This window comes from Phytophthora cinnamomi, assembly GCF_018691715.1.
Source record: "Phytophthora cinnamomi strain GKB4 chromosome Unknown Contig39, whole genome shotgun sequence".
Lineage (NCBI taxonomy): Eukaryota > Oomycota > Peronosporomycetes > Peronosporales > Peronosporaceae > Phytophthora > Phytophthora cinnamomi.
In genome coordinates this window covers 217,745-240,673 of record NW_027150972.1, presented here as the reverse complement: position 1 = coordinate 240,673, position 22,929 = coordinate 217,745, and the positions used below count along the sequence as shown (strand labels likewise).

At 54.8% G+C, this 22,929-nt stretch overlaps 8 protein-coding genes across 8 annotated transcripts; 4 read left to right on the top strand and 4 right to left on the bottom strand.

Annotated features, from left to right (window-relative positions):
* Positions 1 to 609: 609 nt before the first annotated feature.
* Positions 610 to 1,799, top strand: IUM83_10574 (Pairing protein 2 family protein; the record flags this gene model as incomplete). Its single annotated transcript, XM_067935086.1, has 4 exons — positions 610 to 975; positions 1,062 to 1,159; positions 1,233 to 1,575; positions 1,653 to 1,799. The coding sequence occupies 4 exons, from the start codon at positions 610 to 612 to the stop codon at positions 1,797 to 1,799; spliced, it is 954 nt and encodes a 317-aa protein (XP_067791549.1).
* Positions 1,800 to 2,880: 1,081 nt separating this feature from the next.
* On the top strand, positions 2,881 to 3,609 carry IUM83_10573 (Carbohydrate-binding protein; the record flags this gene model as incomplete). The annotated part of the gene is made up of 1 exon (XM_067935085.1): positions 2,881 to 3,609. The coding sequence occupies one exon, from the start codon at positions 2,881 to 2,883 to the stop codon at positions 3,607 to 3,609; it is 729 nt and encodes a 242-aa protein (XP_067791547.1).
* Positions 3,610 to 4,237: 628 nt separating this feature from the next.
* Positions 4,238 to 4,882, top strand: IUM83_10572 (Carbohydrate-binding protein; the record flags this gene model as incomplete). The annotated part of the gene is made up of 1 exon (XM_067935084.1): positions 4,238 to 4,882. One exon carries the CDS (start codon positions 4,238 to 4,240, stop codon positions 4,880 to 4,882), a length of 645 nt encoding a protein of 214 aa, XP_067791506.1.
* A 178-nt stretch (positions 4,883 to 5,060) lies between these two features.
* IUM83_10571 (hect e3 ubiquitin) lies at positions 5,061 to 7,100 on the bottom strand (the record flags this gene model as incomplete). The annotated part of the gene is made up of 3 exons (XM_067935083.1): positions 5,061 to 6,717; positions 6,796 to 6,982; positions 7,070 to 7,100. The coding sequence occupies 3 exons, from the start codon at positions 7,098 to 7,100 to the stop codon at positions 5,061 to 5,063; spliced, it is 1,875 nt and encodes a 624-aa protein (XP_067791507.1).
* Positions 7,101 to 7,246: 146 nt separating this feature from the next.
* On the bottom strand, positions 7,247 to 10,684 carry IUM83_10570 (E3 ubiquitin-protein ligase UPL6; the record flags this gene model as incomplete). Its single annotated transcript, XM_067935082.1, has 2 exons — positions 7,247 to 8,821; positions 9,293 to 10,684. 2 exons carry the CDS (start codon positions 10,682 to 10,684, stop codon positions 7,247 to 7,249), a joined length of 2,967 nt encoding a protein of 988 aa, XP_067791508.1.
* Positions 10,685 to 11,092: 408 nt separating this feature from the next.
* On the top strand, positions 11,093 to 13,025 carry IUM83_10569 (hect e3 ubiquitin; the record flags this gene model as incomplete). Its single annotated transcript, XM_067935081.1, has 2 exons — positions 11,093 to 11,310; positions 11,372 to 13,025. 2 exons carry the CDS (start codon positions 11,093 to 11,095, stop codon positions 13,023 to 13,025), a joined length of 1,872 nt encoding a protein of 623 aa, XP_067791427.1.
* A 127-nt stretch (positions 13,026 to 13,152) lies between these two features.
* On the bottom strand, positions 13,153 to 13,620 carry IUM83_10568 (Carbohydrate-binding protein; the record flags this gene model as incomplete). The annotated part of the gene is made up of 1 exon (XM_067935080.1): positions 13,153 to 13,620. One exon carries the CDS (start codon positions 13,618 to 13,620, stop codon positions 13,153 to 13,155), a length of 468 nt encoding a protein of 155 aa, XP_067791596.1.
* A 317-nt stretch (positions 13,621 to 13,937) lies between these two features.
* On the bottom strand, positions 13,938 to 14,372 carry IUM83_10567 (Carbohydrate-binding protein; the record flags this gene model as incomplete). Its single annotated transcript, XM_067935079.1, has 1 exon — positions 13,938 to 14,372. One exon carries the CDS (start codon positions 14,370 to 14,372, stop codon positions 13,938 to 13,940), a length of 435 nt encoding a protein of 144 aa, XP_067791582.1.
* Between the last annotated feature and the right edge of the window lie 8,557 nt (positions 14,373 to 22,929).

The window sequence follows — 22,929 nt, the reverse complement described above, 5'->3', positions numbered from 1 at the left end:
TGTTGCGCGTGGTTGGCGTCGAGCGAAAGTGGAAGGGGGGAGAAAGTGAGAAGGGGGAGATTTTGTTTGACAGGAGCGACTATCATTTGAACACGACGCCGATGCAAATACAGAGGGTATTTTGCACGGCTACGCTCAAATCCCCCACAGATCATTGGCCCGGTCGCCGGACGCGGTCCGCCTCGTCGGGAGATACCGAGAGGTACCGGGATCGATCCCCGCCGAGTGCGGGACTTTCCACGGAGGCCGGAGATAGGCAATATCTTGGACGAGCAGCCACTCCGTGGAGTGGTCCGCCCTGCCAACCCACACCCCGGTGTAGGATAGTTGGGTGGGCTGGAGGCCCCAAGTGCCGAATAATGCCCCATAGTGTAATGAGGGGTATCAGAACCTGGTCCCGAAATGGGTCGGATAGCCACAGGCATCCCCACCAGAGCAAGCCTCAAGCCTGGTGCGTGGGTTCTGGTGGCTTAAATCTCTCTAACGTTTGTTGTAAACCGATCCCCCTGTCTGGTGGCTTAAACCTTTAACGTTTGTTGTACTTCAGTATTGTGATCACTATTGTAATTATTGCTATGTTGCGTTCCTTCATCTCTTTGAATCGACACCATGGGCGACTACGAGGACGAGGACTTTTCCTTGGGCGAGGAGGACTCGGAGGACGACTTCGCGCCCGACGACGCCGAGGCAGAAGAAGACGAGGACGACTTTGCCGAGGAGTCGGAGGCCTCGGAGCTGGAGGAGCTGGCGCCCAAGCCCAAGAAGGCGCGCGTGTCGCCCAAAAAGCCCACGCCGTCTCCCGCCAAGAGCTCCAAGCCCAAACCATCTGCAGCCAAGAAGGCGGCAGTTAAATCCACTAAAGTTAAGCCCCCAGCGGCTGCCAATAATGCCCCTAAAAAGTCCCCAGCAGCTCCTAAACCCAAGCCCATGACGGCCGATGAGGCGGAGGCTGCTGTGCTCGACTACATGCGCAAGGTGCAATTGCAATTGTCGAGTGCATACGCTACCAATGTAGTAAATGCTGATGAGTTGTGGAATGCTTTTTTTTTATTTTTTTGTAGACGAATCGGCCGTACAGTCTGCTCAATGTGTTCGAGAATATGCATCGAGCCATTGCCAAGCCGTCGCTGACCAAGTTGCTGGACAATCTTGTGGCCAAGTACGGAGCGGGTGTGGTGTGATGTGCTTTTGTGGTAGGTGGGAGATTGATCTGTGGGTGTTTGGTGTTGTAGGGAGGAGCTGGTGAGCAAGACGTACGGCAAGGCCAAGATCTACTACATGAACCAGAGCAGCCTGCCGGTGCCGTCGGAAGCGGAGCGCGTGGCTTTGGAGGAGCAGATCAAGGCGGTGACGGCGGACTGCGCTGCCTCGGAGCAGGAGCTGAAGAGTGCGGAGGCGACGCTGTCCGGCATTACGTCGCAGATTTCGGACGCAAATTTGGATGTGGCATTGAAGCAGCTCGATGAAGAAGCAGCGGAGCTGGAGAAGAAGATGGAGACGCTGGATCAACCGGGGCGAGCACCTGTGTCCCCAGGCAGGAAGGACGCACTCAAGCGCAAGTTCACCAAGTATCGCGTACGTTAAATGGAAGTGTTGTCTCCCTTTTGACTAGTCCAAGGAACTAATTCTCTGCTGCTTTTGATTCCTGTTAGACGGCCTGGGTTGCACGCAAGCGCATCGCGATGGATGGGGTGAACCAAATCGCGGACGGAATGGAGAAGAAGCCCAAGGCTGTGCTTGACCTGGTCGGCGTCGAGACCGATGAGGAGGCTGGCATCAAGCAGCTGCCGACTATTTGACACACTCGGTTGTTCGTGTTTCAGTTATACAGCACCACATCGGCAGTATCGCACGCCTCGCACTGGACTCTGAGTGGTGTGCTTATCTCCGGAGACGAGCTCTGCGCTCCGCGATCTCGCGGTCGCGACGGTCCTTCAGACACTGCTTGTAGCGGTCGAAGAAGGGCTGACACGCGTTCTTGTTGTCTTGGTTGTCTGATGGGGAGAGGAAGGGATTGGCACGATGGGGACACGGAATCGAGCACGGTCTCACGTACTCATGAGGCAGTCGAGCGACTCGCGTTGCAGCTTCGCGCACTCCTGCAGCAGCATAGTAAGAGATATTGCTGCGTCAATACAACGAGGTGATGCAGTCACAGGGCACGGAGTATGCGGCACATGCACGCACAGCGTTGTCGAACTTGGTAGGGGGCATGACCGTCTACGCTCCGTCCCTGCTAATTGATGGCCTCAGGTTTTGCGCCGTTAGTGACAGGTCACAAATCTGCGTCAGTAAAGTTGAAGCGGTTTCAGTGCATCACTGCTGGTGGTGGCCTCAACTTCGCGTTGCAATGGATGAGATGTTTCTTGTTGGGAAGTTTCGATGTGGGTGCTAGCGATCATGACGAGGTGGTTGCGACCAACGAATCCACCTGAAGCAGCACCGTTGGCTCATCGGAATGTTGCTGGGCCCCGAGCGGTTTCGCACCTTCTCCTCAATGCTTGAAAGTGATGTTGCTACTGTTGCTTCGTCTTCTTCGCACGGACATTTTCCCTTGCCATCAAATTCCACTTGCAACTTGGTAAGCTAATCTTGGATGGGATCCTGCGCTCGGCTCAGCACTGCGTCGCAGGAAACGGCCCAACGCTGAGACCGAGCTCCCAATATCAAGGACGAAGACACACGCGGTGGGCGGAAGCTTCTGGTACAGCACCGAGAACTGCGAAGGGAGCAACGGGATGTAGCGGAGTGGGATTGCTGTGACTGACTCAACGGTCTTCACCGAGTACTCCTTCCTCGATCCGATCTTCAATCCATTCCTCAATTCGCGTCATCGACTACAAGCCCACAGCCTCCGGCTACCTGCCTAGCCGTCTAACGATGAAATTCTCATCCATCTTCGCTTTCGCCAGTGCCATTGAAGCTGGAGTATTCTTGTCGGCCGCTCAGACGTCCACCATTGACCCGTGCGCGTCCTGTGCAGTGGGCGCCTACTGCACCCCGTCAGTCCCTGTGTGCCATGGACCACCGCAGCCAGGCTGGTGCCTCAGCGAGCTCACCAATGAGTATGTGAGCGCTTGTGAAGACGGATACGAATGCTTCAACAACAGGTGCGAGTGCGTCCTTGACATGCCTACGGTCACCCCCAGTGAAGCCCCCACGGTCACTCCAACAACCGCACCGACCATTGCGCCCACAAGTGCGCCTACGACCGCTCCCACGTCCGCACCTACAGCAGTAGGGGCTACTTCGTATGGAATGTACACAGGATGTCCGAGCGGAACGTACTGGGAGGTCGGTGCCAACGCGTGCCGCGGACCCAGCTACTATGGCGAGTGTTACAACCCGGCCACGGCCAAGTACCAGGACGGTTGCGCTCCTGGCTTCACCTGCATCAACAACAAGTGCTCCACGACCCCGCCGGCGACGTTCTCCCCGTCCGTCTGCTACGTGAAGTGCACCGAGTCGGACGAGTACTGCGAGAACGGAACCAACTACTGCCGCGGACCCAACTACGTCGGCGAGTGCTTTAACCCTGCCACCGGCCACTTCCAGAACGGATGCGGCGAAGGATTCAAATGTGCTAACAACATGTGCGTGAAGGCCTGAACATTAGTCTTAGCCAGTACCAAGCTGCGGAGTTGAAAGCTTGAAGGTTCAGCCGCACTTACCTAGTCACTTATGAAGTCAATACACCTTTTTATTCAAAAGTTGCTGTGATCGACAAGAGGTGTGTTCATTTACAAACAAGGACGAGATGAATTTGCGGTTGAATGAACTGCCGGAATCGTTTCATCATGTTAGCGCCTCGAGCTGAATTCATTAGAAACACGTTACCTTTTACCATTCCTATAGCTAGCATTAAACTGCTGACTCCAGCTCCAAAGCATGAAAAGGAGCATGCGCTTAGATGTGAGACTGTGACGCACCGACACAAAGAGAGCTTTGAACGTAGCTGCAACGGCGGAATTTTCCGTATGCCTACTAACTCGAAATAGCTGAAGGCTGTTTGGTGGCCACGTGCTTGAAAAGCACAGCATGGGATGGAGTGGATCACTTCCGCATAATGTCACGAGTCTCCTTTGAAAGTGTTGAAACTCAATTCTTCACGGGATGAAGCATAAGCTTGTCATACTGATCCCCACCGGTACATTCTACCCTGCAGCTCGACCTCAAGGTTGTAGGCTTTCATTTCCGAATTCACTTCCCCAGCCACAAGCCTCCCCGTCACTGCATAATGAAGCTCTTCACCCTGGTTTCGGCTATCATCACCATCAATGCCTGCAAGGTAGCGACTCAAACTCTCGACAACTCCACTTCCATGGCCAACAACTGCGATCAGCCTTGCGACACCTTCGACGAGTACTGCGAGATCAGCACTGGCATGTGCCGCGGCCCAAACTACGTCGGCGAATGCTTCAATCCAGCCACGGGGGCCTTCCAAGATGGTTGTGACTCGGGCTTCGAATGCATCGACAACAAGTGCGACTACCAGGAGACGGAAACGACGGCCTCAAACTCGGCATCTGGGTGCACTGGTGGGACGCAGTGCAGCGTTTTCGGACAGTACTGCGACAGCACCGTCAGCGAGTGCCGCGCCCCGAACGATGGAGAATGTTATAATGCTGTCTCGGCTGTATTCCAAGACGGGTGCGCCGAGGGTTATGAGTGTCTCGACGGCATGTGCCAAGTGATCGCCACCGCCACTGACAATTCGGTCTGCTACCTTGTCTGCTCCTCTGGCGAATACTGCGAAAACGGCACTGATGAATGCCGTGCCCCCAACTACGACGGCGAGTGCTTCAACCCTGCCACCGGCTACTACCAGAATGGCTGCGACCCCGGCTTCTCGTGCTCAAATAACCAGTGTTCGTACGCATGAACGAAGACTTTCTGCATACCTCCACTCGACATATCGAGTCAATACTCAGCTGAGTTGAGCATACCCAATTAACTCTTCCACCTCGATAAACAACAAACTATCCGATCACTACAGCTGCAAGGCTTCACTATTCCTTCCCTGTTCTTCCTTGCATCTTCGGAGTCTGTACAGTGTAAATTCAGACCTTGTTCATAGTCGGCAGGTCATTCTTGTCGACGATGCGCGCGAACGGGAACGGACCCACAAAGTCATACTGGTTCTGCTTGCGTGTCGACTTCTCCACCTCGCTGTAGTCCAGACCCAGATACAGCGCCTTGTTCGCCGCGTACGACTGCGCGTGCCACTCGATCTCGAAGTCGTTGACGTAGAAGTTGCCGAACTGCGCCTTGTATTGCTGCTGCACCTCGTACGGGTAGAAGTAGAAGCCGCACACGTCCGGGTCGTTCTCGCGCACCTCCTCCGGCACGGGCGACAGCACGTACGCGATCTTCTGCGCCAGCATGGGCGGCAGACACAGCTCCGTCGAGTTGTGCGTGGCGGTGTCGTACTCGAACAGACACATTCGCAGCATGCGGTCTCCCCACTGCGTCGTGTTGCGCACGAAGTATGTGTAGTCGTCGCTCGCGACGCAGAAGTTGGGGTCCGTGCAGCGCAAATGCAGTGGCTGCAGGTTCACCCTCGCGTACAGCTCCGTCTCCTCCGACAGACACGACTCCACGCCACCACCAATGGTACTAGACCGCTTGATGGGCAACGGGATGTTCATGCCGGGGTCGCCGTGGCGTCTCGCGTCGATCACCTCGGCTGTGTTGCCGCACTGGTACCAATTCTCGGGGTCGTAGCTGTTGGGGCACATGCTGGCCTCCTCCCAGTCCGTGATCTCCTGCAGCCAGTACTTGAGACTGTGACTCCCTCGAGCGTGCATGGGACCGAGAGCGGGGTGGATGCCGTCGAACCACGAGTTCTTGAGGATGAAGCCGCCAGTGTAGCCCTGTTTGGTTCGGAACAGGTCGTTGTAGCCTACCAACGTCATCACATGCCCGCCTTCGACGTTCATAACGTGGCTGGTAATAAATTCGCCGTCCATGTTGTAGTTCTCTCCGTTTTCAATCGGAACGCAGCACGTAGTCACTGCCAACTCAGGAGGACACAGTGTACACAACGCCGACGCCGGGTCGCATCGTTCTTGGCCAGCCAGCTCGCCGATACAAGGGTAGTAGTGCGTTGTGTACGGCGTTGCAGTCGTCAACGACATCGCCCGGCGGTACTTCACCATGGCACGTTTGATCGACACCTCGTCCATGAGGGTATCCATTCTCTTGAGCTTGAGACTCAACGGGTTGGTCTTGCGCTTCTCGGGCGTCAGGGCGGCGCACGCGGTATCGTTGCCGTCGTCAGGGTAGTATGGGCAGATCGAATGGGGGTAGATGTTGTCCTTCAAGCCGTTCATCAGGTACATGAGCAGTGTGGCATCTCCACCCTCCGTCGTGTTCTTCCAGATGCCGTTGCCAGGGATCAAGCAGGCCACTTGTTGCGGTGAGTCCGATGGCCCAGCGCACAGACGCAGCACTTCCGCCCCGTACGCTTGCTCTGAGATGGCCATGTACTCGTCTTCCTTCAGCCACCCGTGGGAGATTCCCTGCTGACGGTAGCTGTTCTCCAGAACGCCGACTGTGGCGAAGTCCCAACACGTGCCCCGTTCGTCCTGGGTCTTCAGCGGGGTAACGTAATCGACCGCGAACTTGGTCGGGAATTTCTTGGCCTTCTTGAACTTCTTCTTCTTGCTGTCCCAGATCGTGTCCTCGTCCACCATGATAGCAGAGTGCATGGAGTCCCTACATCACAGCACAACACCACGCATCGTTAGTACATAACCTGTAGCTGTACTTCACTCACTCAGAGTTCCTCCTCACAGCTGCTGCTGCATCTTCGCGATAATTTCTTGCTGCGCTGTCAACGACTTGTGCATCGTGACTGCGTAGCTCAGACCCACCAGCCCCACCGCTGCTGCGACAACCATCGTTCCCCACGAATTGCGAGAGCGATTGCGACTACCACCGACTGGTCGATCGGTGAAGGAATCCTGCTCTCGCGCAAAGTCTGCGGCAACAACAGCATCATCAGTGCTTTTAATGCCACGGATTTAGTGGTCAATCCAAGCATGCAACGTGAGACTAGCAGACGTACCCACGGTCTCCGTTCCGTAGCTCCTCACCATTTCCGCCGTTGCGCTGGACTCGTGGGATCTTCCGTCGACGGGGAGGATTCAGGAATGATCTGCGACCAGGCACACGCAAACGGCACAGGCTGCATGATGTGTGTACAGCTATGAAGGTTGTGGTCTTTATTATCAGCACGCCTCGCCTAGGAGAGGTCGAAGCCTGCGTTGGATCTAATGGCGTAGAGCAGCTTCTTCTGCATGGCCTCCTTGTTCGAGTACGCTGGAAGCTTCAGCAAGTTCATGCACGTGGCACTGGATGGTAGTCGCTCGTCGTCCTCCACGCGCACCTGGTGAATGCAGATTTGCGGATACAACTGCGAGAACCCCAACAGTGGTTGACGAGAGCAGCTCGTGATGAACTTGAGTAGAGCTGCGCGGTCTTCGGGCTTGAAGTCCTCCCGAACGATCTCCCAGAACCACTGGATGATCCGCTGTGACGGGTGGTAGCCGCCTCCGTACTGCGTGTTGCGCTCCCAGTCGTCGATGTCGATGTTCGTAGCTGAACCACCGATGAGCATCTGCAGCTCGGCCGGTGCGAACATCTGAATCCAAGTGCCCGGGATCAAGTCACGGAAGCCCTTAAGGAACGCGGTGCTCTCCATAGATGAAAGCACATTCAGCTTGTAGTTGGCCATCAGATGAATGTACCGAATTCGGTTTTCGTTCGTGACGGGGATGTTGGCTCCGTCAGGCACGAGGTTTCGTGTCACAACTTCACCGAACTCCATCTCACTTACGCTGAACGTCAACGCCAGGTCTTCCACGTTACCGTCGTAGTGCTTGAGGCGCATGAGGGACTTGTATAGCTCCGGGTCGAGCGAGTGCAAGTCGTCGATGTAGTTGAACTTGCCCAGCAATTTGTTCAGGAAAAATGCAGCAAACTGCGGCTCCACCAAGATGTTTTCGTACACAGCCTTCGCTAGAACGCGCCCCAAGAACCTGTAACGATCCAGCGCCTCCTTTCGTGTGTCTACGATATATCTCGCGCCTGGGTTCGGATAAAGAAGTTGGTCGTCCGTTGCCAGGAAGAAGCCGTACTCTGGAGAGAAAGCATTCTTTGTCAGGTTGTCCATATACTCCTTGAACACGCCTCCACCGTCGATGCCGGCCTCCTCCAGGCCTTGCTCGTTGACAAACGTAACCTTGACGCGGGACTTGAGGGCCGCAGGAGACATTGTGTCGCAGACTTTCTGGAAGAAATCAAAGCTGTCGTCTACAATCTCATCGCGCTTCACACGCACTTGCAGAGCTCGCGAAAACTCGTCACGGATGTTGCCCAGTTGGGCCTTCCCGTCTTCTAGCAGCTTTTGGAAGAGCTGTACGCGATCGTTGAATGACAACACTTGCGGGATTGTGACCAATATCAGCGCGGCGCGTGCGTAAGGAGACGCTGCCTTCCCATTCATCAGCATGTAGATCGCGTGTGCGTCGTGATTGCCATCCTCCTTCATCAGCTCAAGATCCACGATCTCCTTGACGACAGGCATCGCAGGCCACAGCCAGGCGCCATCAGGCATGAACCGACGCCGGCAATCCCGATCGTAAAGCTGATTGAAAAGTTTGACGGAAGACACCACCGCAGAGAACAACACCAGCTCATTCTCGTCCATGTTGTCAACGGATAGCGTGTTGTTGCTGGTGATTGTCCAGCACAAGTCGTAGATAAACTGCTTCAGAAACGTCACCAGCGCTTCCACTTCAGCCAAACTAAGCGGCCACTGTCCATCGTAGAATGCCTCATCGTCAAGACCCAGAAGCATGTGACTGTATACGACGTTGAAGATCAACAGTACTTGCAATTGCGTAAATGTAAGCGGACCATTAGCGAGGGAAGCTGCCGAGCGCTCAGCAGCGATACTCTTTACCCTCGGCTTTATCCACTGCCACATGCTGTTAATCAAACTTGAATTGTTAGTAGGAGCGACGGGACCGCCTGCAAACTGCTCCACGGTCATTGCACTCAGTAGAGCGAATAGAGTTGGGGGCGGGTTCGCAAATTTTATAGCCAAACTGAGCACGTAGGGTCTTCCGGTTGACAACAGTATAGTAGTCAGGACACGACAGAACCGAGAAACTGCATTCCCACCAGGCGGCGTTGGTTCCATAGGCGTATCATGATTGTGAAGCAGCACGTCAAGACACCGAGCGCTGAAATTTGAGTGGCACAGGTTCTTCCACTGCGCGCGTACGTCGGTCTCAGCATCGCCCAGCGCCAGCACACCGCGGCGCACTTCTTCATCCGAAGCAACGCTTCCCACGGACAGATATGTCGGAGGCACGATAGGTACTTCTGCATCATCATCCATATCAAAGTCTTCTTCAAGCGCCATGGGGTCCACCTGCGTGTGCTTGACATCGAATGCCCACTGCACCAACGACGATGTGACCAGTTCCGAAAGAACCGACGGAATGGCTCCCACGAGCGCTTCATCAAACGAGCACAACGACGTCAAATCCACGATATTTCCCACAGCAACAGCCCGCTCTCGCCACGAAAGTGCTGAACGTTCGGCAACCCCTTGTTCGCCCTTACACGGAAGCTGCTGCACCACCGACGCCCAAAAGCGTCCCAGTGTCTTGGCCTGTTCTGCTGCGGGGAGCTGCTCACTCGCGAACGCCTTATTCACCACATAACTCACCACGGGCGAGCTAGACGCCAGCGGCGACAGCAAAATCTTCGCAGCAAACTGCCGCAAGACCTTCGCAGCTCGGTGCTGCGGTCCTTGCACCGTCAGCCGCAGCGTCTGCGCCGCCACACCTGCAATCACCTGCATCAAGCGGTCGCTCCCCACGCGAGCCCCCACCTCTTTGCTCTGCTGTGCAATGCACGCGCGGAGCGCGTCGAACACCCCGTACTTGGTGGTAACTCCTAGGTGGAACAGCACACTATCCAACGCCTTCTGCCCCTCCGGCGTCGAAAACCTGTCCGCGCTCGTGAACGCCTCCAGCAGCAGCAAGTACGGGTTCACAGCCACCGCGGCGTTCATTGCCGACGTCTTCAGCTGCTCGTCCGCCAGCGTGCGCAGCGCGATCTCGCTCACACTGGCGACTTGAAAGACCCAGGCGGCGTCCTTGTCCGCCTGTAGGAAGTTGGAGGCGTCCTCGCTGCTGCCCTTGAGGCTGCTGACCAGCAGCATGAACACCAGGTAGTCCTGCACCTTGCGCCTCCTGTCGGCGCCCGCTCCGCCCTTGTTGGCGAAGAGGAACTGCCGCAGCAGGAGCTGCAGCTGCGGCGTGGGCAGCGCGCGCGCCTGCACGTCCACGGACAGCACGAGCTGCGCGAGCTGCTGCTCCAGCGCGGCCAGCACGGCGGCGCGCGCCTGCTGCGCGGCCCGCAGGCGGCGGAATTGCGCCTGGATGGCGGTGCACGCGGCCGCGCGCCGCTTGAGCGCGTGCCGTTCCTCCCTGGCCAGGCGGTTCTGCAGCATCAGCTCCTGCTTGGAGCCCGCGGACGGCGCCGCCACGTCCGCGCGCGCTCGGGACGTGGACAGCGACGCCAGGCGCGCGCTGTAGCCCGTGGCGGGCTTCTTGCGGCCGCTGAGATTGACCTTGCGCGTGGACTTGAAGCTGCCGTCGAACATGGCGATTACGGGGCGAGGAAGGGCAGTTTGGGCGTGGTTTTTTCACGCACGGAGAGAGGAGACGAAGAGGAATGTAACGGTGCGCGCGCGGGCGACGGAGGAGGTCTGGAGGCGGCGCGCGGCGGCGGCGAAGAGCGGGGAGGAAGCAGACGTCTTCTCGATCCTTCTGCCTTTGGAGACTGGGAATGACGTGACGGTGGATACGTAATCAGCTTTTGGACCAATAGGAAAAGTGAGACAGAGTTTGCACCAATTAGAAAGAAAAAAGGTGCTGATTGGGTGGAAAAATAATAGAGGAGATGGGTCCTTTTTGATGTGCAAACAGGTGCAATTGCGTCCGTCCAGCGGTCAAAACATGTATCAGTTGTCAAGTCTCCACGTTGCAGTGAAGTGTCCATTTAATTCGTCATGGCGGGCGGCTACGGAGCGCTGCCAGTCACGGAGGAATGCGAGGCGTTTGGGTCTCTCCGACCCAGTCGACTGCCTGCTCGTGGCCGAAATTTGGGGTCGTGGGGGGCTTTGGTGCTTGGCGCGGCGCTGGGCGTCGCAGGACTGGGTTACGCCGCCACAGTGCACAGTTCTCTGGCTGCCCAGCAGGAGATTATCGCTAGAATGCAGCAGCAAATGTGAGAGGAGGGGCGGTGCATTTGGTGATTGCGACCTCTCTGACGTGTGGACTGCCTGCAGGGAGGCGATGCACTCGGCGGTGATGGCGAAGAGCATGAAGACAGTGGACGGTGAGACGGAGTTCCGTAAGGACGGCAAGTTCCCGTCCAAGTTTGCGGTCGAGTCTGTGACGCCGCTGAAGACGCAGGACGAGCGCGGCACCTGCTGGGACTTCGCCACGGTCGCGGTGCTGGAGAACAGCTACCGCCAGCAAGGCGTCGCTCGCGGCTGGCTGCAGCCGGGCGAATTCTTGGCGCTGTCGGAGCAAGCGTATGGAGCAGAGGTGATTCGACTGTGTGCCGGCCCGCCCGGATCGCCGCAACAAGTGGCGTGCTTGATCCCGGGCAACGAGATCTGGAAGAACTCGACCGATGGAGGAGATGTTACGGAGCTAATGTACCTGATGAACGGACTCAAGGACAACATTTACCCCCACTCGATCTGCCCCTACATTCCTGATCCGGGTAACGACTCGGTGTGCCCGGGATTGACTGTGGAGTCGAGAGAGACGAATCCGCTGAGCCTAACGATCAAGAAGATGGACACGTACTACGACGCGGTCTCCGTCAAGCACGCACTCACCAAAGAAAAGCGCGCGATGGCGATCTCTACCGCTATGCCGTACATTACCCACTACTACCCCTGCATTGGTGAGCTGGCTGGCCAAGGTCGATGCAACCCGGCGTCGACGGAATGTACGCTTTGCCCACCGGAACTGGCCATAACCACGTGCTGCGTCCCCATCAACGGAGGCGAAAACTACAACATGAACGGTGAATTCATCGCTAGCCACGTCATGACACCTGAGGGCGGGCACGCGATGACACTGGTAGGCTACAACGACCTGTTCCGAACCAAACAGGGCTACACTGGCGGCTTCATCCTCAAGAACTCGTGGTTCGACGGCATCCACCCCGCTCTCGGACCCATGCACGCTCGAGGGAGTCACAGTCTCAAGTACTGGCTGCAGGAGATCACGGACTGGGAGGAGGCCAGCATGTGCCCCAATAGCTACGACCCCGAGAACTGGTACCAGTGCGGCAACACAGCCGAGGTGATCGACGCGAGACGCCACGGCGACCCCGGCATGAACATCCCGTTGCCCATCAAGCGGTCTAGTACCATTGGTGGTGGCGTGGAGTCGTGTCTGTCGGAGGAAACGGGGCTGTACGCGAGGGTGAACCTGCAGCCGCTGCATTTGCGCTGCACGGACCCCAACTTCTGCGTCACGAGCGACGACTACACATACTTCGTGCGCAACACGACGCAGTGGGGAGACCGCATGCTGCGAATGTGTCTGTTCGAGTACGACACCGCCACGCACAACTCGACGGAGCTGTGTCTGCCGCCCATGCTGGCGCAGAAGATCGCGTACGTGCTGTCGCCCGTGCCGGAGGAGGTGCGCGAGAACGACCCGGACGTGTGCGGCTTCTACTTCTACCCGTACGAGGTGCAGCAGCAATACAAGGCGCAGTTCGGCAACTTCTACGTCAACGACTTCGAGATCGAGTGGCACGCGCAGTCGTACGCGGCGAACAAGGCGCTGTATCCGGGTCTGGACTACAGCGAGGTGGAGAAGTCGACGCGCAAGCAGAGCCAGTATGACTTCGTGGGTCCGTTCCCGTTCGCGCGCATCGTCGACAAGAAGGACCTGCCGACCGTGAACGAGGTCTGAATTGAACACACGATCAACAAGTGACCTAGCCTGTGCATCAAGCACGTCAAACTGTGGTAAATTGTCATGAACGCTGTTGAGATGTATTAATGAGTATGCTTATAACTGTACAGACTTCTGGCGGGTCTTAGTCGTCGAGGCTGACGTCCACGCACTTATTGTACGAGCAGTAGAAGCCCTCGTCACAGCCGTCCTGGAAGAGACCGGTGGCTAGGTTGAAGCACTCGCCCTCGGTCGGTTCACGGCATTCCGTGGTGTTGTTCTCGCAGTACAGGCCAGCCGAGCACATGATGTGGCAGGTTCGGCCGTCCACCGGGTCCGCCGACACGCGGCACAGGTCGTCGATGCACTCGTAGCCCGGGTCGCACCCGTCCTGGAACAGTGCGATGGTGGCGTTGTAGCACTCGGTGTCGTTGCTGGCGGGTCGACACTCGCCGATGGAGCTGTCACAGTACTCCCGCACGCCGTCGCACCCCTCGGTCAAGCACTCAGCGCCGGAGCTGGACTCATCGTAAGAAGAAGAGGTCGAGGTGTACTCGGCTGCCACGCACAGCTTCGCAGAGATGGCGACTAGGGCCAGAGCAGAGAACTTCATCGTGTTTTTAGTAGTTGAGGCTTGCCAACGAGGACGCAGATTCGCGAATGAAGATATCTACGCTGGACACGCACGGCCACTGATTCCTCCAGCGACTTCTCGGTGGGTCCGTTCATGATACGCACCTGCCGAATGAGCTCGCGACAAAGGATACCGCGAATCATTTGGCCACTTCAACCAAATATCCCGCCGTTGATGCCTGGACGATGTGCTTTCAGGATTGATGTGATTGATACTTAGCAAATGCTGTCCTTTCATCCAGCTACTGGTTGTCTCAGTCTTCGACTGGGGCGAAGTGGATGCTCTAACTAGGTCTATTAGATCGAAGCGCTTACGTCCACGCACTTGTTGAACGTGCAAAAGTACCCGTCGGCGCATCCGTCCTGGAAGAAGCCGGTGGAGAGGTTGAAGCATTGGTACTCGTTGGCGGGGCCACGGCACTCCACAGTGTCGTTCTCGCAGAACTTGCCGGCCGCGCAGATGATGGAGCAGGTTCGGCCATCGACGTCCCCTGCCTCACTGGCGGACCGGCAGAGGCTGTCCAAGCACGTGAAGCCCAGGGCGCAGCCGTCTTGGAACACAGACGCAGTGGCGTTATAGCACTCGGTGCTGCCAGGATCAGCAGCTCGACACTCGCTGATGGAGCTGTCGCAGTACTGTCGGGGCTCCAGACAGCGTGGACCGCACGAGCTGGTGGAGGTGGCGGCTACCGCGTGAAGAAGGCAGGCAATGATGAGCGCGGCGAACTTCATCTTGGGCGGTTGGGAAATGCCAGTCCTCATGAACGAGAGAACCAAGGAGACTACGCCTGAAATAAGCTCATGGAGCCCGCCCGGTGGTTAACAACGAACTTTGGGACAGCGACATCACGAATCACCGCATGGATACCGCATCCCATAGCTAGGCTGCGAAAATATCCACTAGCTGTACTGCTCAATTGCGGTTCTGACGCTAGATCGCAGCGACACACGGGATCTTGTACCTCAAGGTCCCATAGCGTTTCAGCACACGCGATTGAAGCGTATGATATTGAATTAGATACGCAGATCCCGTGCTAAAGCACAGAGAAGCTCTGGATTTTATCATGAAGTAAGTGATGTTTCTTAGCTACACAGCCTCTCTATTTCTACTACATGTAGTACATCTTCAAGCATTGTAGGAAATCCATTCCGTTAGATAGAGTTCTTTCATCGTCTTATCTAGGGCCATCGCGATATGAAATGACGTCTTTTGTGAGTTAGGACGCGTTGGGTGGGGCAAAGGACCAACCGTGAGCCGTGAGTCCTTGACATTTGTCGTTTGCTGGTTGGCATATAACTTGACCCCCCCCCCCCAAACGTCACGGCTGACCCCAAAAGCGCCGCCTACCTTGTTCAAAAGTGCAAAAGTGAGTAAGTTTGGCTCACATTGCGGCGCCCGAACCACGGTGCCTATGTCGGACCACTATGAACAGAACCTCGTACGAATGAGAAGATTGTCACCACGCTGTCAAGTAAAAGAAAGACAAACAGCCAGAGTCGATCATAGAGACTTCGCTGTAATTATGCTACCGCACTTGCATTGCGGTGCGCAGGGTCAACTGTATTTATCGACTAGGATACCGTACACGCGCCACCGCACTGCTTAGTAGCTGCGCGCGTTGAAGTGTGGTGCGTCCACGCTCGGAGACGGCGGCAGACCAAGGTGAGATCGAAGAGAAGTTTCTATCCCCTAGCGCAACTCGAACTGACTGCTAAACGCGTGGCCACAGATTCTACGATACCGCGAGTTCATGGTAAATCAGGATGACACCGGTCCTGTACCGGTTCAATCCACTACATGACGTGGTCGGCTGTCATGACCTTGGCTCACGCCGAATTGAACACGTGCTTGAAGGCGCCCTCCTCCGAAGCGAACAGCCGCACCGCCTCCTTCAGCTCGGGCGCCGCCAGCAGCGCTAGGTCCGCGTCCATCGTGTACACGCCCTTTCCCTCAGCCTTGTACTCCTTCTCCGACACCTCCGTCCACGTCTCGTTCAGGAGCACCTGGAATTACTCGTTCGACAGCGTGAGCGAGCCGTTGCTGTACGAGCCGCTGTAGCCCATCGCATTTTGCTCCGTTCGTTCCCGTTGTTGGAGTCCGTGCGTCCGCCCATGAAGTCGATGGTCACGTTACCGGCGTCGTCGAGGGCCACCTGGCCCGCCAGCACGACCAGGTCGGCCGTCGACAGCGTTGGGTACGACTCCTTCACAGACCAGCACGGAGATGATCTTGCCCACACCGCCGTTCACCGTCCAGTTCTTCGAGAAGTAGCGTGCCGTTGCTGGGGCCTGGCAAGAAAACCTAGATAGCTGAGTCCTGAGACGCGTTGCTGGGACTTGGCGAGACAGCCTGGATAGCTAGCTGGGTCCTGAGACGCATGCTCATAGCCACGCAATTCTGGCGTTGCTGGGACTTGGCAACAAGAACATAGATAGCTGAGCCCGGAGACGCCTGCTTGCAGCTACGGGTGCACGGGAGATCATACACGACCGGGAGCATGGAATCGTAGGATTGTACTAACTGAGAATGGCATCGATCTATTTGTAGTCGGGCGGTTATCTACTGCCTGGCCTGCCCCTCATGAAAGTTAAAGCTAAATGACTACAAACAACGTCCAGATTATTTTGTCACGCGAATGTCGCCCCTAAAAGACTCAGACAACACGCACTGGAAAATGATATTATAGTATATTATACTATCCGCCCATGTATAAAACCTAACAGGTTCGTCCCGATACATTATTATGTTGTCATCTTATAAGTGATTCAGGGATCTGTGTTTATATAGGGACTAGCACGCGCACTTGCATCGCCCCAACTACTCTGGATAAAATCCAGAGAACTAAGTTTTCTAGTTGTTGTAGGAAGCCTGCGTCGCAGCCGTTCTGGTATAGACCAGTAGTGGGGTTGAAGTCTTCGCCGTCCAAGTTGGGGCCACGACATTCGTCCGTGCCGTTCTCGCAGTAGCTGCCTGTAGGGCAAACCACGTAGCAGACCGCGTTGCCGGGGGCGAGGGAGATCGGCTGGCAAATGTTGTTGATGCATTCGGAGTCCCAGTCACATCCGTCTTGGAACATACGAGTTGCCTGGTTGAAGCACTCCCCGGCGTAGCTAGCTGCTCGACATTCGTCGCAGGACTCCCCGAACTCCTCGCACTACACACCGAATAGGCTTGGTGAGGCCGTAACATCAATGTATTGACATTTTTTGTCGACGCATTCGAACCCGGGGCTGCAACCGTCTTGATAAGCGCGATCAAAGCAAGTGCCGCGCATCTGGCTACGATGGGGAGTATTAGTGTTGCTGTCGCAGTACTCTCCGAATGTGTTACACTCCATTCCACAGGCGTTTGATGAGGCCTCCGCATTGGAGTAGATACCCATACTGTCAACGCAGTTGAATCCTGGATCGGAGCCATTTTGGAAAGCACTAGTGGACGAATTGAGGCGCACCGTCGTAGTTGGGTCCGCGACACTCGGCTGTGCCTTTTTCACAGTAACTTCCAGCAGATAGCACAAGTCGTCGATGCCGCTGGAAGCTACACGTGTTGTTGATGCACTCGTATCCCTCGTCGCACCCGTCTTGAAAAGCGGTCGAGACAGCGTTGTAGCACTCACCGCTGTAGTTAGGCGCACGGCACTTACCGTATACCGAAGCTTGGATTATCTGTTACAGCTGCAAGCGTGATCACCTCTGACGAGGTATCCACTTGTTATTCTACCATCGACAGACTATTGCAATGTCCTACGCATATTGCGTTTTAGTATCAATGGTCTTGAAAGTTTGACGAAGTAGAATTCGAGGCCGCCTCGAATTCTACATCTTGGATGCCTCGAGGCCAAGAACCGCAAAGCGTTATCGTAGATCCCAGAGCTATCTCGGGTTTTGGAGTTTCAGGACCGTGTGTTCATCTTTCTGTATATCTGTATATCTGTGTACCAGAATGTTGAGCTGAAGCCGAGTTTCTCGACATAACATTGTAGAGTGTTGGCCTCACCGAAACATTTCTGGCCCCTACAGAGTCTGCGATGCAGATTGACTATGCACCATCGGGTCCAATCCAACCCCGCTCAAGGTTCTTCTTGAAGTTGGCGTCGTTGAACGGGGCAGGGGTGGCAGGACCGAAATCTCCATTCTCCAGCGCAGCGCGGGCCTTGTCCGTCAGCTAAGACCAATGGATGAGATCTTGGAAGTCGCCCGTATAGATTGAGACATCCATGTTGTGATAACCGCTACGTGAACGCACAGCTCGATACTCCATCTGAGGGTGTGTGCCGATCATGAAAGCGTCCATTAAAATGGCGTCGGGAGTCGTGTAAAATATCCCAGCCTGAGATACCGAGAGACCGAGTAGCGTTTGATTCTCCAGTGCCAGGTTGTTCATACGATGCCGCTAGCCCAGTCATGTCGTAAGCTAGGTTTTGACTTACTGGTATCCTTGGGAAAGTACCAAGCATACATGATGGCCCAGACATCGCGGTACCAACCAGATCGGCTGTCAATTTGCGAACCTAACGCTGGTCCGTTGCATTCTTCATCAGACGCTTTTGGGTCCAGTCCCCCACTCGTGTGGCCGGCAGCATTAACAGTCGCATAGGAGTAGCACCCGTTCAGGATGCTCAGACTTGGCTTGAACTTGACAGCAGCCTTCTCGGAGACCGTTTTAGGCTCAGGCTCTGGGAACGCTGCACCTTGTCGTAGTCGATGACACCAGCTTCCACAGCAACAAGTGCAGCGAGCGCAAGAGTAAATAACAGGCCGAGCTTCATCTTTACAGTGGAGGTCGGTTCACTTCTGTGACCGGTAGTCGTGCACGCTTCGTCGAGAATTAGGAAGTGTTCGAATGTGTCGTGTGTCCTCACTGTGGACCCACAGCTTGAGAACCACAACGAGTCGTTCAAGAACACAGTAAGTATGCAACCAGAATTACACTGCTATTCAATACAGTGCCCCACACATAGCCGCTGCATTTCCAACTGTCTCGTGTCATCTCAAAAACGTTATTCCCTTCAAGAATAGTATCTTACAATACTATAAGTGCCACGGAAGGTTCACGGGTCAGAGTTGAGTCAACTGCTTTTGGAAGGGAGTGTCATCTTCGATGCCGTAATATCGAAGGAACGATTTCGAGATGAGACCGTGCTGTACCTACAGCATCTGGGTGAATGGATGAAAGCAAAGTGAGATTTTTATCAATGGTAGGATGGGATAACGTTTTTTAGATGACTAGAGACGGTTGAAAATGCAACGGCTGGGCACTGTATTGAATAGCCGTGTAATCCTGATTGCATACTAGAATGGGATAACGTTTTTGAGATGACGCGAGACAGTTGGAAATGCAGCGGCTATGTGTGGGGCACTGTATTGAATAGCAGTGTAATTCTGGTTGCATACTTACTGTGTTCTTGAACGACTCGTTGTGGTTCTCAAGCTGTGGGTCCACAGTGAGGACACACGACACATTCGATCACTTCCTAATTTTCGACGAAGCGTGCACGACTACCGGTCACAGAAGTGAACCGACCTCCACTGTAAAGATGAAGCTCGGCCTGTTATTTACTCTTGCGCTCGCTGCACTTGTTGCTGTGGAAGCTGGTGTCATCGACTACGACAAGGTGCAGCCGTTCCCAGAGCCTGAGCCTAAAACGGTCTCCGAGAAGGCTGCTGTCAAGTTCAAGCCAAGTCTGAGCATCCAGGATGGATGCCACCCGTACGCGGCTGTTAATGCTGCCGGCGACACGAACGGAGGATTATCACCCGGTGCGATCAATGAAGGGTGGAATAGGACTGCGCATGACGACTGCCAGGGATCGGCATTAGGCTCGCAAGTGTACAGCCGTTCTGGGTGGTACCGTGACGTCTGGGCCATCATGTACGCCTGGTACTTCCCCAAGGACACCAGTTGGCTCGATGACCCTACTGTGCGCCACGACTGGATTAACGCTATCGTCTGGCTCAACAACCCGGCATTGGAGAATCCGTCGCTGCTCGGTGTCTCGGTTTCCCGGGGCGGCGCTTTTTACGTGGCCTACCCTCCTCGTTTTATGGACGCTTACATGAACGGCACGCACCCTCGGATGCAGTACTACACGGGGAGTAATTCGATGGGATACCACACCATTGACATCTCGCAGGAAGTCGGTGACTTTCAAGATCTCATCCATTGGTCGCAGCTGACAGACAAGGCCCGCAATGCTCTGGAGACCGGGGACTTCGGTACGAACACCCCCGTCCCTTTCAATGACGCCAACTTCGAGAAGAATCTTGAGCGGAGCTGGATCAGAAACGGCACAATCATTGTCAAGCTTGACGAATAGGAGTACCTGCACTTCACTCATTTCTCTCACAGATAATATCATCTGCGACTTTGGGAATGCCAGAATTTTCTGTTAAAATAGCATTGCTTGCATAGTTGGTGGTTGTACGAGCGATGTGATGGTGGCAGCCACCGACCTCATTCGCTACCCCTCTGGCCAATACGATGGGTACCCATGATACTCAAGACATCGAGAATATTGTATCGTCAGGACGAGGATTCCGTCAATGACGAGCAGAGAATCAATCGAAAAGGTCTCATCCAAAAAATGACGAATCCCGCAAAGCTGAAGTTCTACTACAGTTGTACTTCGAAGTACAGTCTTTTGCCTGAATAAAGAACAGGTAGAAGCTGATAACCTTTTATATCAGGTGTTCTTTATTCAGGCAAAAGACTGTAGTAGTATATTACAATGCAGACACATTGGAACTAGGCAATATGGAGTTCCGAGTTCATTGGACCCTATAGATAAAATCTATAGGGTCCAAAATCTTTTATTCGCAGTTCGCAGAACTGTCGTTTGGGGGATCGTGCTAGAGCAACCGAAAATGGAATGGCGAAAATGAGGAGCAAATCCTTAAGATGATGGGTAACGTCCTCGTTTCTGGTAGCTACAGAAAATGGTCACTCGAATAGAATACGGCAAGTGGGAAATTTACGTCAATGGGTATGTTATACGACGGAGTAGGCTAGAGCAACCGAAAATGCACAGAGTCAAAACACCATTTTCGGTTGCTTCGGTGTACCTTTGGTTTCATCGATGAATATACGGAGCGCCCCATCTCCAGGTGCTATCACGCAGCTGCGCAATGAAAAAAATAACTTCGCCGTACTTTAGCGAGAGCAAAGCAAAATCTGAAAATTTCCGATTCTCTGAGCCTTCCATTTCAGAATCCCCCTCTTCCCTCTGTCGCCAAAAGTGCGGTTCTCGCGCACGATGGTACGTCCAAGCGCCCGCCCTGTTCCGCTACTACATACCTGGTTGTCTGACATGCTTTGTTATACGCGTAGCCCACTGAAGAAGGTATCCTCCCTTATCCGGGCCACACCAAGCGGTACAAGTCGCCCGGTCCCGACCCTCCAACACTATCACGCCAACAACAAGCGGAGGCAAAGCGTGTGAAGATTCGCGTGGGCAGCCGTCATGCACGAGAGGAGTTTGCGCCGTCGACAAGGCGACACGGCGGGAAGAGGCTCACTGCATATCAGGAGCGAGTGCTGAGCGAGACCTACAGCGACTACGTCCGCAATCGAAAGAAAGAGAAAGAAGAGAACGAGGCGTGGGAGAGCAGGTTGCTACGATCGTTGCAGAAAGAAGAGAGGGAGCGCTCCGATTCCGTCACGAGCGAGGAGCTGAAGCAGGTGCTGTACTAACTGGACTCGGTTAACGGCAGCAGCCAGACACTTAGAGCTGTCAAGGCATCCATACCCGCGCATCAAGATCAAGATGACGAAAGCTGTGAAGGTACACCGAAGACAGACCAAAACTTGGCCGAAACACCGAAAAAGGACCAAACCTCGATGTCATCACTGCCCGTCCGTACATCATGTGACGCTGCGCTTGCCGAAGCGCTGGACCAGCTCGACGAAGAAGATGAACTTGAATCGCATGGAGATACGGATGACCTAGATTACGTGGACGAGGAGGAGAAAGCATCTGAAGTGGAGAGTGAACATGACGACACGGATACACGAGACGGAGATTACGACTTCGAAGATGCCGTCAGCACCGAAACCAAACCAAACTCCCACCGACCGCAAAACAAGAGATCCACCGGAGACCCCAAGAGAGATCCAGACGCTTCTGAAGTGGGGACACCGATGGCTGGAAGTTTTTTGGAGGGCTTTCCGATATTTTGGCCGTCGTGGAAAGCATTCGAGGACGTTTTCGCAGACTTTCAGCAGCAAACATTCCAGTTGTTCTCGTGTCGTACGAGCACGTCTGTGAACGCTCGCAACCGGGCAATTATTCAGGAGCAAAAGAAAGCAAAACAGCCGGCGAAGAAGAAGGCGAAACGCTCGTCGAAGCACCCACGGACGGGCGGTACGCTACTTCCTGATGCGTGGGAAATGTATAGCCGAACGTTCTTGTGTACGCACGCCATGCCGTTCGTGAGAAAGGGAACCGGACGACGCACGCACACGACTGTTCGATCGACGGGATGTTCTGCACGCGTGAACGTTCGTGTGTGCTTGCGGCCTGGTGGGCAAGGATTTCATTTGGTTGTGAAAGCGTCTGGAGTTCACAATCACGCTCTGTCGGAACACCAATGGTATAATTATGCCGAGAACCGACGCATCGAAGATCCGCAGCTGCGTCAAGACGTTGCAGTGATGTCCAAGGCTGGGGCGAAACCAAGGGGGATCCTTTCGTATGTTCGAGCAAAGACAGGTGTGTTTTGTGTGATTTTGGTGGCGATTTAGGATGGCACTGAATTTTGTGTAATTACTGTACAGGCAAACGTACAGCGCTAAAGGACGTCCACAACATGATTCATGGAGCGAAAAAGACCTTCCGTGGCGGACGATCCGATGCAGAGCGCGCTATTGTTGTGCTTGATGAATTTATCGAGAGCGCTCCCGGAAACACGGCCGAGTTCATCGTTGACAGTGAGAGCAGTGTCGTTCGTGTGGTGACGTTTCAGACGGCGAGGCAGAAACGCCTGTTTGCTGCATTTCCCGAGGTGGTTTTAGTGGACTCGACGCATGACACTAATGTGAACCGGTACAATCTCTTTAGCTTTGCAGTGCACGATGTATTTGGTCGGGTAAGCTGCAATTCACAAGGTATACACCAAAAATAAACAGAACTTACTGAATCTTTTAATGCGTTATTATCATGTAGGGTCAGTACGTTCAACAAGCGCTGGTGCAGACAGAGGAAAACCTCATCTAGCGTTGGCTGTAGCTGTTTTCAAGAAAAACAATCCAGAGTGGGCTAACATCCGCGTGGTAATGACGGACAAGGCCCTG